This window comes from Balaenoptera ricei, chromosome 2 (assembly GCF_028023285.1).
Source record: "Balaenoptera ricei isolate mBalRic1 chromosome 2, mBalRic1.hap2, whole genome shotgun sequence".
Lineage (NCBI taxonomy): Eukaryota > Metazoa > Chordata > Mammalia > Artiodactyla > Balaenopteridae > Balaenoptera > Balaenoptera ricei.
Window position 1 is genome coordinate 43495408 of NC_082640.1, and position 13944 is coordinate 43509351.

At 49.0% G+C, this 13944-nt stretch overlaps 1 protein-coding gene across 2 annotated transcripts in view; it reads left to right on the forward strand.

Moving 5' to 3' along the window:
* Nucleotides 1–13944, forward strand: part of SLCO3A1 (solute carrier organic anion transporter family member 3A1) — a 323676-nt gene that overhangs the window by 247146 nt on the left and 62586 nt on the right. For both annotated transcript variants that reach the window (XM_059912549.1, XM_059912548.1), the window contains exons 3-4: nt 4412–4510; nt 13143–13406. In XM_059912549.1, coding sequence (XP_059768532.1) covers nt 4412–4510; nt 13143–13406 — 363 coding nt within the window. The remainder of the gene's footprint in view (nt 1–4411; nt 4511–13142; nt 13407–13944) is intronic.

The window sequence follows — 13944 nt, forward strand, 5'->3', positions numbered from 1 at the left end:
CGAGGAACCCTCTCTGGGACCTGGCCTGCTCCCAGCATCAGCCCCTCTCCCCTGATGGTGGCTTTAGGAAATGAGGCATGGGGGGGGTGGTGAAGCACACTTTGGAGAGAGGAAGACCAGGAACCCAGGTGTGCTGGCCTTCATTGTAGCAGAAGAGACACAGGCGTCATCCATTTAACAAACACTCCATGGCTCTTTCTGGGTGCCAGACTCTGTTCTAAGAGCTTTACAAATGCGAGGTCATTAAATCCTCCCTATAGTCTCATGGAATAGACCTAATATCATTCCCATTTTACAGATGAGAAAGCTGAGGCACAAGGAAGTTAAATAGACCTTTCCCAAGGTTCCCAGAGCTGGGAAGTGGTGGAGCTGGGATTTAAACCCAAGTGGCCCATACTCTCTCCAGATCTGCTTGAAGAATGCTTTTCCCCTAAGGGGATGAGAGAAACCTGGCTTCAGAGCCCGCTGTGCTGCTTTCTGACTCGCTGTTGGGAAGTGAGGCACTAACCCTTTCCTTCCGCTGTGAAATGGGCTCAGTAGACTCCCCGTCAGGGCCATTGAAAGAATTACAGCAGATTATGCTTGTAAAGCACCAGGCTCAGGGTAGCAGAACAGGAGGAGCCCTTCTCTCTCTGATCTCTGCGTCCTGGGCTCGCCTCCCCTCCCGTGTACACAATCTGGCAGACAGCAGGGGGCAGCACTGGGCCGCTGAAGAACCTCTCCTGGACCTGGAGGCGCTCACCATTCAACGCAAGGATTCTGGATTTTAGGGCCGGACCATCTGTTTCTTGTCTATTTAGGCAGAACATTTTGAGGGGGGTTTGCTAAACAAGAACAAAATCACAGCCTGGTGGGATGAATCGAAAAGAGAGCAAGGAAGCAAATTCAGAAGTACCTTTCTGTAGGATCACAGCCTGCCTTGTGTGCTGTCAGGGGAACAGCGTCCTGTAAAGACCCAGGGCTGTGCTCACCGATGCTGCTTGATTTGAGCTGTTATCCTAAGATATTTCTGAAGTGAAAAAGGATGCTTCCTGATGCATGAGCCTCCCACCCCACCCCACCCCATCCCCACTACTGGATTGTCCCTTGGAAAATATTCGAGAACCCATTGCTGCTAGAGGTTTACTTGGCATCTCTCCGAGGAGGAGCTACTTTAAAAATATTCCCTCACTTCAACTGAGGGGAAACAATGCCCTTCACACAAAAATACGCATCCTATGTCTTTTTTTCTTTCTTTTCTTTTCTTTCCTTTTGGCCACGAAGCTTGCAGGATCTCAGTTCCCTGACCAGGGATTGAACCCGAGCCACGGCAGTGAAAGCACCGAATCCTAACCACTAGACCACCAGGGAAGTCCCCCTACATCCTTCTTTGGTTTTTGGAATGGGGTCCTACCAAGTTCCTTTGGGGGAGAATTCTGTCCTGTTCAAATGGAAAGCCACCATCCAGCGTTTTGGTGACCCGTGCCCTGTCCTAAAGGAACCAGATGGAGAGACCACCTTGGCACGTGGTTTCTCTGCAGTGGCCTCTGCCCATCCGAGCTGCCAGAACAGATGGCTGGCCTGTCTGGGCCTGGTGGGGCTCTTGTGGGCAGCTGAGCTTGAGGGATGCCCGTCCTTTTGTGTCATAACTTGCACAAGGGCAGGACACCCAGGGCCTGGAGTCTCCAGCTGTCCCATGACACTGGCTGGTCCACACTCCCACACTCTCCACTGCCCCCATGTGGGGGAGGGGTAACAGAACACTCAACACAAGCTTTTTTTTTTTTTTAATTTTATTTTTGGCTGCATTGGGTCTTCGTTGCTGTGCACGGGCTTTCTCTAGTTGTGGCGAGCAGGGGCTACTCTTCGTTGAGGCACGCTGGCTTCTCATTGCGGTTGCTTCTCTTGTTGCAGAGCACGGGCTCTAGGCACGTGGGCTTCAGTAGTTGCAGCATGTGGGCTCGGTAGTTGCGGCGTGCGGGCTCTAGAGCGCAGGCTCGGTAGTTGTGGCGCACAAGCTTAGTTGCTCCGCGGCATGTGGGATCTTCCCGGACCAGAGATCGAACCCTTGTTCCCTGCACTGGCAGGCAGATTCTTAACCACTGTGCCACCAGTGGTTAAGTCCCAACACAAGCTTTAAAGCTCATTGGTTGTTTCTTTCCAATGATACTAAAAGCTTGGTCCTTTGACCTATTCAGTATTAATTATCATTTTCATTGTTCAATCTGTAGGGGATGGAGCAGTGATTATTACATTGATTGGGGGGGGATTTAATTTTCATGAAAGGAGGCATGTTATCATGGGGGCACTGCTGGGGGTCAGAGTGATGGCTAGGACTATGGAAGGGGCGTCAGAAGAGTAGTTGCAGCACCCCTGGCAAGAGAATTGTGTTCTATCTCCGTGCCCCTTTCTTTTGGGACAGCCTGAGTAGTTAGTTTACTTGCTGAGGCATCTTTAGAGTGCCAGTGGCTGACCAGTGGCTCCCCTTAGACTGCAGCCTGGACAGAAGGATAGAGCTGGCTTCATGATTTTGTCCTGAAGCAGAAAGCCGTTCAGTCTACCTCAGGTACAGCTCTTGCCTTGGGCACCCCCTGTCCACACCCCTGCCCCTGTGTCTTTCTCAGCATCACTTCCTGCTTCGCTTTCCCCCATCTACCGAAGAGGACCGAAGCCAAGACTAGCTCTGCTCCCTAACTCTGCCCAGCTAAGGCCAGTCCTCCTAATTCTAGCCCATACTTGAAAGATCACCACGTTCTAGACTTTTCCAAAAACACCCCACCTTTCTCAATTTTCTCTGGTCGGTTATCTCAACCTAAGTTGTGACAAACCAGAGCCAGTGTTTTAATAAAGTGGATTCTGCTCCTCTCCAGATTCCTATAAACGGGAATAACTGTGAGACCGGAGGTCATCGGCTGGGTGCAGGAGCAGCTATTTTGAGGCCCTTGAGCTTCTAGATTGCTCCATATCAGAGTAGGATTTCACTGGGGGTGGATTCAGCCCCATTCCTGTGATAGAAACCATCCTCTTTTCATCCTGTCCTTCATTAACCAACATTCCTTATAAGCCATCTTTAAGTGATTGCTTTGCGGTTCTGGGTTCTTGTCTGTAAATGAGGAAGACGTGGCTCCTTTGCCAGGTATCTAAAAAACAGTTAAGGTGTCTATAGTTTCCCCTCCAAGTCAGTGAGCTCCAGGAAGGCCTGCATTGTTGACTCTTTACTTCAATGCTGAGTCCCCATCCCTGAGAAGGCTTCTTGGCACATAGAAGGAACTAAGTAAGTATTGACTGAGTGGATGAATATTTGAGCGGTTCCATGATGACATCACTGGGAGATTTCAGGCTGAGTTAGTCTACGCTGCGAACAGACCAGAATTATCCTCCACTGAGCTCAGCTTCCCGCTGGTTGAATCCATTTCCTACCTTGTTCCTCATGTGCCCACATGGACCTATTAGTACCCACCCTCCAGGCTGTCTGCTTGGGTTGAATTGACCCATGTACTGATTGTCCCCACAGGCAGCCAGCTTCCTAAGAAAAATCCACTTCTTTACTCTTATTTTTATTCCCAGGGCCTTGTGAGTTATCAGTGCTCAAGTTGAAATTTAGTTAAATAGAGACAGCCCGTGAGTTTTTAGTTTGGGCTCAGTGCTTTTCCAGAACGATCAAAAGGTTTGTGCAAAATTCCAGATACTATATCCATCAGATATGTTACTTAATCACGTACCTAGTACCACCTTCTCAAGTCCTACAGAAGAGCCTGAGGCCTGAACAGCTGTTAAAACAACAGAGAGCAATTCAAAAAATATGGGGGCGGGTGGGGGGGAACTGCAAAACTGAAATTAATAAAATGTTTAATTAAATGTGCTCAAAGCATACCATTATGTCAGCTTTGTTATTTGCTAAATTTAATGCCTGTAAACATTTCATTACATCTGAGAATAATTTGTGGCTTCAACTTTTCTCACTTCACAAGAATTCCTGAGTTTGCACAATGAGTGCTGAGAAATCTTCACCAACCGTAAATTAATTGAATTACATAAAGCCAAATAAATGTGAAAGCAAAATTATAAAAATCCTTCCAAAAATGTTTATGGCAGAAAAAATATTTCATTATAGACATGGACGTATTTTAATAGGTTTGGTATGATATGGGGTGGAGTCCTCTAAAAGTAAGTGCACTTGGAGCCCACAAATATTTCAAAGCAACCTATTGAAACTGTAGAATTCCTGCATGACAGTGCTTCAATAGAGTTTCCAAAAATTGGAAATACTAGCTTTCCCCTCTAGGATTTTTAGACTGATTCCTCTAATGTCGTTTGTCTAATCAGACCTCTCATCTGATCAATGTAAAACAGTTTTCTTGAGCTTTGGCAATTTTGCTCAATGAATGGCTTCTGCTTTTAATCTAATCTTGGTTTCATCTTCTTCTTTCAGGAATCCTGTTCACGATGCTGGTGTTTGGACCAGCCTGTGGATTTATCCTGGGCTCTTTCTGTACCAAAATCTATGTGGATGCAGTCTTCATTGACACAAGTAAGGAATTTATCTCAATTTCCAAGCGCCACCCACAAGCCCTTCCTCCATCATAAAGGAGCCCCAGCCTCTGGGTTCTAAAACCTTCCTACTAAGCAGCAGCCTTAATGCATCCACTTCCCTAGCTGGTGGCCCCCTTGAGATTAGAGGAAAGATTGGGTCATGAATTTGGTTCAGAGGGTCTGGCTTGAAGCATGTGTTCTGCTCGTGTCTACCTAGAGACTGAATAACCGCCTGGGGTTGATTTCACTCCTCAAATCTGAATTTTCCTCATCTGTAAACTCAGGGTAACAAAACTTATATCTGCCTTGCAGGGCTTTTGTAAGATAAATGAGGGGACAGATGTGGAAACGCCTGGCATACACACAGACTCGTTGAACGTTGGTCCACGAACCCATATGAGGACCCTATTTCTTAAACTAAAAGTTGGAGCACGTGTTCAAGTGCAAATGTACGCGTGGGGTCAAGGAGACAGAATATTTGAAAATTGTTTCTGTAAGACACTGTCATGGTGGGCTTTATAAGGAAATATATACCTCAAACCCATTTTAAGCGACATGTCTTGTGTTCTCAGCAGGAAGAGCAAGTGTATTTCTCAGCCTGCTCTGGGCCCCCCCATCCCTAGCACACTTGGATTGAACAGCGTGCTAGTTGAGATGTGCTAGGCCATGCAGTGGTAACAGACAATTCCCGAATCAAAGTGATTTTATGCAGCCAAAGTTTATTTCTCAGCCGTACTGCATATCCAGTGCAGGTTGGTGGTATTTGGCGGGTGGAGGGTGAGACTTGCCTATTGTAGTCCCTCCAGGACCCAGGCTCACAGAAGTTTCATCTGACTCCTGCCTGCCCAGTCGCCGAGGCAGGAAACCAGCTCCTGTTCAGAAATGACACGCATTGTTTCTACTTACATTTCAATGACCACAGCAAGCCGCCTGGTGTATTAATCTGTTGCTTTGTGACAAATTACCCCAAACTTTGTGACTTTAAACAATAGTTATTATCTCACAGTTTATCTCTCTGGGTCTGGAACCCAGGAGCAGCTTAGCTGGATGATTCTGACTCAGGGTCTCTCATGAGGCTGCAGTCAAGGTGTTGAGCTGGTCTCAAATCATCTGAAAGCCCACCTGGAGGGGCTCCACTTCCAAACTCACCCCACGGCTGTTGGCAGTCCTTGGCAGATGGGCTCTCAGGCTGGCTCCCACGGATCTCTGTACAGGGCTAACCTCAGCATGGCCTCCCTGGAGCAAACAACCCAAGAGAGGGTAAGAGCACCTGAGACAAAGCCGCAGTCTTTTTATAACCTAGTCTCAGAAGTGACACCTCATTGCTTCTGCTGCATTTTGTGTGTTAGAAGCAAGCCACTTGTTTCTGTCTACACTTGGAAGAAGGGATCATTTCACAAGGACGTGAATTCCAGGGGTGGGGATCACTGGAGGCCGTCTCGGGCACTGCCCACCGTATGTGGTCACGACTCAACTGCGTGCCCGAAAGAGGACACTGTGTTCCTATGCAGCTTAGCGAGTTGAGAAACCATGTTTCCTTTCTCTCTGAAAACAGTGCAAGAAGCCTTTCCAGCTTCTCTGTCTCATCCCGATCTATTCCCAGGATCAATAAGAACTCTCAGTCCCCTGGTTCTCAATTCATCATCTCTCGACAGGGCTAAATTTACTAATTCACCTCAAAGACATAATCTGGTTTTAAATCCAATCAAGTCACTTTGTGATTCACTCCATTAATCCTAGTGATATATTTACTTGTAGGTAATGATGTTACAAATTTCCAAACGGGGGAGAAAAATCAAATGCAGCCTTATTTGTTTGTTCTTTTTAAAGTGCTGGGTCTGTTCAGGAGGTGATTGAATGCCGCTGTTTTGTAGCCCTTGGTTGGCCCTTTGAACCCTATTCCTAGCGAGTGGGATGACTGGTGGCCTGGTCAGAGAAACAACCCATGGTGACAGTCAGCTGCCGTCTTGCTTCTACGGACAGAAAGCCAGCTTCCGCCACTGCACCAAAGGCAGTACAGGACAGGAGTAGCGAAGGAGGGGAGGAAAGGGGCCACCCTCCCAGTGCATGGGGAAGGCTGCCTGCGGGGAGAAGGCAAGTGTCCAAGCAGCCTATCCTGCCCTCAGTGTATTATCAGGGCCCCCTTGAATCAAAGCTTGTGGAATACCAGAATCCCTGAGGCGGAAAGAACCTCAGACATCATTCTCTTCCAGCTCTTGCATTATGTAGATAAGGAAACTGATGCCTAGAGAGGGAAAGAGATGTACCCAATCCAAGGGGTGTATCTATATAAAACCCAGGTCTCCGAGCAAGCATGTAGAGATCCCCCCTCGCCAAGATTCCTCTTGGGAATGAAACAGCATCTTCTTCTCAGTGACTAGAATGGCCAAGAGGTAGACTGGTGGCTGGAGGGAGCTTAGCCCATCCACTCGCATCCCCCTCAGTACGCCATTCCTTTGCTCAGGCCGTCCCCTCAGTCTGGAGTGCCATCCCCAGCCATTCTGCTCGACATCTGTCCTCACCCTTCGAGGCCCAGGTGAGGCAGTGTCATCTATGGTTCTAGACTCATTGGCAGTTTGAAGCCTCCCATACCTGAGACAGGTGGGCGCGTTTCTGTTCCATCTGGGCATCCTGCTGATGGCCGCCTTCCCCCAAAATGAGTTAATAGCAGACTTCCTATCTGATGAGTCTCTAGGGACTGAAGGATGTGTTGTGAGTCACCCTCTTTGTTTGCATCCCCTCTGAAGGCCCCCGGAGGGCTGGTGCCACTCTTTACCAGCAGAGGGCAGAAGAATACAATTTATTCTATTCAGGAGCCAGTCACAGAATTCCATAGTTTCCAGCAGTTTTCTAATCTTGTGGCTGAAACTTGTCATTTCTGTCTCTGAGTGGATTGGGGCTGTATTTCGAGTAGTCGGTTCTCAGTTCTTTCAGGATGACCCTTCCCCGTCTTTTCCTCACCGACTAAGACAGAGCCCCTCTTTCGGGCTGTCCAGCCTATGGGAACGTGCCCTTAAGCATGAATGTACAGGGGCCACGCACACAGCCATATGTTTCTGAAATTCCAGCTGAGAGGTGGGCGGGGGACTGGGAAAAGCAGTGGCCTGGGAATTGTGCGAGGTGGGCAAGGCAGGTCCCTGGGAGCCCCTTGTTATGGGGTAGCCTAGCAGCCTAGCAGCGGCTGAGGAAACAGGGTGGAAAGGCAGAGGCCGGTGAGGGAGTCTGGTTGGAATCTGTGTGTCAGTGGAGCTGGGGCTGCAGGGGAAGTGGTTGGTTGTAGGAACAGCCAGCTATGGGGCTGCAAGACCCCACGGGCAGCTCCCCAGGAGGGCTCCCCTGGCGGCACTCAGACACAGGGATTCTGCTGCTGCTGCCTTTCATCCGTGTCTGAGCCCGCTGTGGCTCCCTCGCCCCTCTTCTTAAGGAGGATAGATGCCTCCTCTGCCAGCCTGGGGAAGGAATGATGGTGCCTGCAGAATTTCTTTTCTAGAATATCTTTGTAGAGGTGACACCAGTCAAGGGCAGGACGTAGGAAGAAGAAGGGCCTGGTAGCAGAGTAGACCCCTGAGCACTGGACTGACCAAGCTTCACAGTGTGGGTTTAACAAACTGACGACAGTGGCAGCCGTGAATTGACCCCTTTTTAAATACATAGAATGCCTCTTTGGAACCTCAGAACATTCCCATTAACAGACGATGTGTCCTCCTGCAGTGATGATGAGTTCTGAGCTCAAACATCAGACCAGACCTCCATTCACATCCCAACTACACCCCTTATGAGCTGTGTGACCCTGGGGCCATTTCTCCTCATGGGTCTGTGTGTGGATGACATGAGTTAATCATGCAAAGCAGTTAACACAGTGCCTGGGGAATAGTAAACACACAGTCAAATTAAGTGGAATGAGGAACAGAGAGGTTAACTCACTTCACAGCCCAGGGCTGTCTGACCCCAACTGGGCAGCTCACTTCCCTGAAACCTCTCCAGTAATTTAGCCAGAAGGCTGCCCCCTTCCATGGACAGAGGCCTTGCTGAGATGCCCTGACTGCCAGCATTTCCCTACAGACTGGTCCTAAGGCACACCAGCCCGCTCTGCTACAGCTGCACAGCGTTTGCAGCTGCAGAAAGATACGTCCATCCATTGGCTTCACAGAAAAGGTCGACAAGCAGAGAGCATCCAGCTCTGCCACCCCGGGGCTGGCTGCCACCGCCAGATTCCTTCACGTTGGACTAATTAGTCCAGCGGCTGGGATTCTGAACAGTCCGAGCTGCCCTCCATCCCCACCCCCTCCCTGTCTCCGGTTTCTAATTAGGTCTGGAACTTAATGATACTCTTGGACTTCTTGAGTCCCATAGCAAAAGTTTTACAAAGTAGGTTAGAAAAATAGGTAAATGGACTGAGGAAAACAAAGCAAAACTGCTCAGAGAGCCATAGTATCGCTTACACATCGGTATGGCCTGGGACTTAGTCAGTGTTCCCAATTTGCTTTGATCTCTTCTTCTTGCAGTCTTGGGTATCCTCATGGGTGGCTTGGTTGGTTAGTTTTAAACTGGTTTAACCCCGTTCCTGGGGATTTCTTTCGTTTGAACCAACAATGGTAGTGGTCCTTGGAAATGGAGGGAAATCTCAACGAAGCCCATATGTTTATATGACTTTCAACAGAGGGAACGAACAGCTGTCAAAGCTTGCTCAACTCACCCAACGAAACCATGAGGCCCTCCAAATGTTGGATTCCAAGAGTGCAAGAGTCAGAACAATAGCTTTTCTAAAGCAGAAATCTTAACAAGCCTACAGACACGTATGCAAAGGTAGACACACCCTGTACCGGCCTCGTGGTGACCCAGGGAGTGGCTCTCCCTGCTCCCCTCTGCTCCCTTCCCAGCATTTTTCCTCAGTGCCTGGAATGACCAAGGGGTAGGCAAGTGGCTGGAGGGAGCTTACCCAGGACACTCACAGAGTCCCCTGAGGACGCCAGGCCTTTGCTCGACTGTTCCCACAGCCCAAGATACTGTCTCCACTCTGTCCTTCTCAACATCTTTCTTTATCCACGGTTTTAGCTTCATTGGCAATTTGATGCATTCTAAGTAAATGAGACAGATGGGTGCTCTTCAGTTGTGTTCTGGGCATCTTCCTGACAGCAGCCTTCGCCAAAAGGCTGAAACTGCAGTCATTTTTTAAGATCAAGACACTAACTAGGACCAGATAGAAAGAGAAGTAGAGAGATTTTCACTCCTGGCCCCCTACCTGGACCTAAAAGAATACCATTGCTATTCTAAGCCTGCCCGGGACCACTTTTCTTAAAGGGTATGTTTTTTTATTTCCTAAGCCTTTTGTACTAGTCAGGGCAGGCTGAGTTATGCTGCAGGAACAAATACCCCCAAAATGTCAGTGACTTGGAAATACTAAAGGTTTATTTCCTGCTTGTGTTATATACCCGATGCAGGTCAGCAGACACATTTTGTTCATTGTAGGTTCTCAGGCGTCCTCTTAGGGAGAATTCCACATGCTTTGTGATCAGGCAGGAAAAAAGAACATGGGGAGTCATGCACCAGCTCATACACATCTCCACATGGAAGAGACGTGTCTCCTCTCTCGCATTTCACTGGCAAGACTCTGTGGAGCGTGGCCACACCTAACTCCCCAGTATGGCAGGTGAAACCCTCCTCGTTCTCAGAGGAGGAGACCCAAGTGCAGACATGGGTAATGTCTAGCAGACATGCTTTGCCAGGCCACGTAGAGAACTCCCCTTCAGCACAGGTAATGCTAGAACAATATCTGCTGAATGATGACAGTTGCCAGGCGGGGGGGGTGGATATTCATCTTAAATGGCCAAGATGCCTCCTGAAAATACTATTCATTGTAGAGATGGGTAGAGAAAAGAAGTGCCTCAGAAAAGACATTTCTCAGGCTGGTGTCAAGCATTCGTTGTCTTCCCAAGAGCCACCAAAATTGGGCTGAAGCTCCACTCACGAGGCTGACCAGTCCTGAGGGCTGCACGCTCCAAACCTGAGTGGTTTCTTCTTAGCCTGTTATTTCTTTCCCTGCCACCGTCCTCTGGATAATTGAAATGGAGGGGAAAAAAATCAGTACTATTCCCAGAATAGTCAACTGTGATTTTCCTGGCTCTGCAAATCCCTGCCTTCCACGCGTCTCCCTCCAGACCCGTCCCCCGCCCCTTCCCCAGCGGCAGGTGTGCTCTGATGCTGACACAGATCGGGTACCCTCCCCTGTCTTAGGAATCGCGAGTGCGTGTCAGCTTTCCACCCACAGGCACAGGCCTACAGGGAGCGAGTTGCCAAATTCACATAAACATCCACCTCCCCCAGCGCAGCCCCTCTCGCGGGGATGTTTTCTCACACATAGAACAGTCACTGACTTCCTATCTAAAATATGACTTTCTACGTGCTACTGATTTTGTTCTCCCAAACGACTGCCAGGATTTCTCTCTCCCTACTGGCTCACATCTGCCGGATTTATGGGGCCCAAAGACAAAGGAGGGAAATACTGTAGCTCCCTTTTCCTGTCTTTTGTTGTCATTCATTGCTTGGCAGTAGGTGAAGAAAAACAGTAAGCGATTGGTGCAAACAGTCTTGCTCAGCTACCCAAGGTGGTGTGACTTCCTTTTCTCTTCCCGTGTTTGCATAAAGATGCTTTCAAGATCACCCTGTGTTTTCCCATGCCATACTCCTTTTAAAAAAAGTCTGTACCTTAAAATTCCCATTTATATAAATATATCCCTAAAAGTAAAACATTAAGAGCTCCCACAGATAAGAACCGACTCTGTGTCAGGTGACGCTTTTTCATTACCTCTCATCCTGGAAACCACTGTCCATGGCTATCATCTTTATTTCACAAATGATGAAACTAAGGGTCAGGGAGGGCGAGTAACTTGCCCGGCATCACATGCTAGTAAGTAACAACGCTGGGATTCAACCCCAAGCCCACTAGAGTATATACTCTATAGAGTAGATACTCCTCTCCGGCATGAAGCTGCACAAAAGCAACTGGCCCGTTCAGGTGCCCCGGTTATTGCTGCTAGGCTCATGTCAGGGTCTCCAGGACAGAGACTACCGATGTTGCAAAGGCCAACTTGCCAACTATCAGAAGAGCTGGTGGTCTTACCCATTGCACAAAGCACAGGAATTATCCACTAAGGGCCCTCCAGGGAGCCCAAAACAAAGACCTGCCAGTCAAGAGGGGAAGGGTGTAGCCCTTGGCGACTGGATGCCTGTGTTCCAGTCTTCAACTCTGTGGATGTAGACAAGGCACCCAGCCTTTCTAAGCCTCGATTTCTCCATCTATATGAAATAGGGACAGTAAAAGGCCCTACCTCGTAGGGTTGTGGGGAGGGTTGACTGGAACTGTTAAGAATGCACTCCACATGGTGCCTTGTGCATAGTAAGCCCTCAGTAAATGACGGCTGGTGTTTTCATTACTGTTAGCTGAAGAGTCTTCAGGGAGAGCACTTTACAAATAGGGGGAGTGCTCATCTGGTGACAGTGGTCATTTCTCTTGCCAAGCCCATCCATCCATCTGGTCCAGGCCTTCAGCCCTATTCGTTCTTAAGTCATATGCTGTGGTCCAGATCTCCAAGAATTTCCTTCCATGCTCCAGGGATATGGGATCATCATCAAAGAGATATTTCTAAGCAGCTCGTGCAGGAGTGCCCTGCTCCGAAAGGCAGTTGTAGAGAGAGGGAAAAACATCTACCAAGGGGTAAGAGGTTTACATCTTCTTGACTTCAGCTGGCAGATCAAAGAACTCACAGACAGGAGAGCCAAACCACATGCATGTTTCCTTAAAGCATAGACCTTGGCCGCAGTACTTTCTAAAAGAGGACTGGCCCCCCAAGCCACAGGCCACAACCAAGGTTTGAATTAACCCATCCCTTAGCAGCTTGGAAACACGACCCTCACCATAAATATTAAGCTAACATCGATTAAGTGCTTAAGCACGTGCCAGGTGCTATCCCGAGCACTTTGTGTCTGGTGTGGCTCATTTGATCTTCCCAACTCGATAAGGGTAAGTACCATCATAACATCAGTGTTATACAGATCAGTCAGCTGAGGCATGGAGAGTTCAAATTGCTGGCCTGAGGTCGCACAGCGAGAAGTGGGCAGGATTTCAGTCCAGGTATCCTGGCTCTTGATTTCCATTCTGCACCGCCCCGTGTGATCTGTGAACTGATTTAAGACGGGGGTGGGGTGTGGAATGGGATCTCAGGTTAGGTGCTTCGTAGGGAGTGCAAGTGAATATACATAGAAAACTATACCCTTGAGCGATAAACGTTTCTGTTTCCCTGTGTTTTTGTTAGCAGACCTTCGCAGCTCTGCCAAGCCAGTCAATTCCAGCCTAAATTCAGAGGGTGTCTGGCCTCTCACTGTTTTTGTTTAGACTGATGCAAGCACAGGGTAGACAAGAAAATGAAGGAGGGGAAGCCATCAGCCTTCAGCTTGAGGAAAACCAGAAGCACGGCTGTGAGGCCATAGGCTGCTTTGCCCATGGGCCAGTCTTCCCCTCCCCAGGCTGTTTCCAGAGCCCTCGGCCTATCTGTAGAAATGATTGCAAACCTCCACCAAATGCCAGGCCCCGCCAGGTCCCCTCCCGCTAACCGTGCTCTTTCCGATTGCAGGTAACCTGGACATCACCCCGGACGACCCCCGCTGGATCGGAGCCTGGTGGGGTGGCTTTCTGCTCTGCGGTGCCTTACTCTTCTTTTCTTCCGTCTGGATGTTTGGGTTTCCACAGTCTCTGCCCCCGCACTCAGACCCCGCCCTGGAGAGCGAACAGGCCATGCTCCCCGAAAGAGAATACGAGAGACCCAAGCCCAGCAACGGGGTCCTGAGGCACCCCCTGGAGCCGGACAGCAGTGCCTCCTGCTTCCAGCAGCTGAGAGGTAAGGGCGCCTCATTCGCAGGTGGCACTCAGGACCGGATGCTGGGGGACCTGAAATAGAATCACATTGGTTTTGCGTGATTTGCCTTCCCTGGCCCTGTGCTTAACTGATCCCTGAGAAGTAAATGCGCTTCATAAAGCAAACGCAAAGTTACTACCATTTAGCAAAGGGGCAGAAGACGAACCCCCCCAAGCCGAGAGCCCAGTGGCTAACATAGCACCTGATGTATGATACACATAAATGTGCGTAGAAGGAAGAAAGTGAGCGAGGGAGGGAGGGAGCTGGACATTTCATGGCCCTCCTTTGAACTCTTTCAGGCCACTTACAAGCGCACTGAAGCAGTGTAGGACTTTGAAGTTGGCTCCCTTCGCCTGATGCAGGCATTCTTGAAAAGCCACATCCAAAGCGCATTTCCTTAGATTCACTCTGTCCTTCCATCCCCTCCATTAGAGATAAGAGCTGTGTTCCTCTGGAAAGAAAGATTAACTCAGGCTTGAGAGCAAAGTCGCACTTTAGAATGCATCATCGTTTTTAGAGG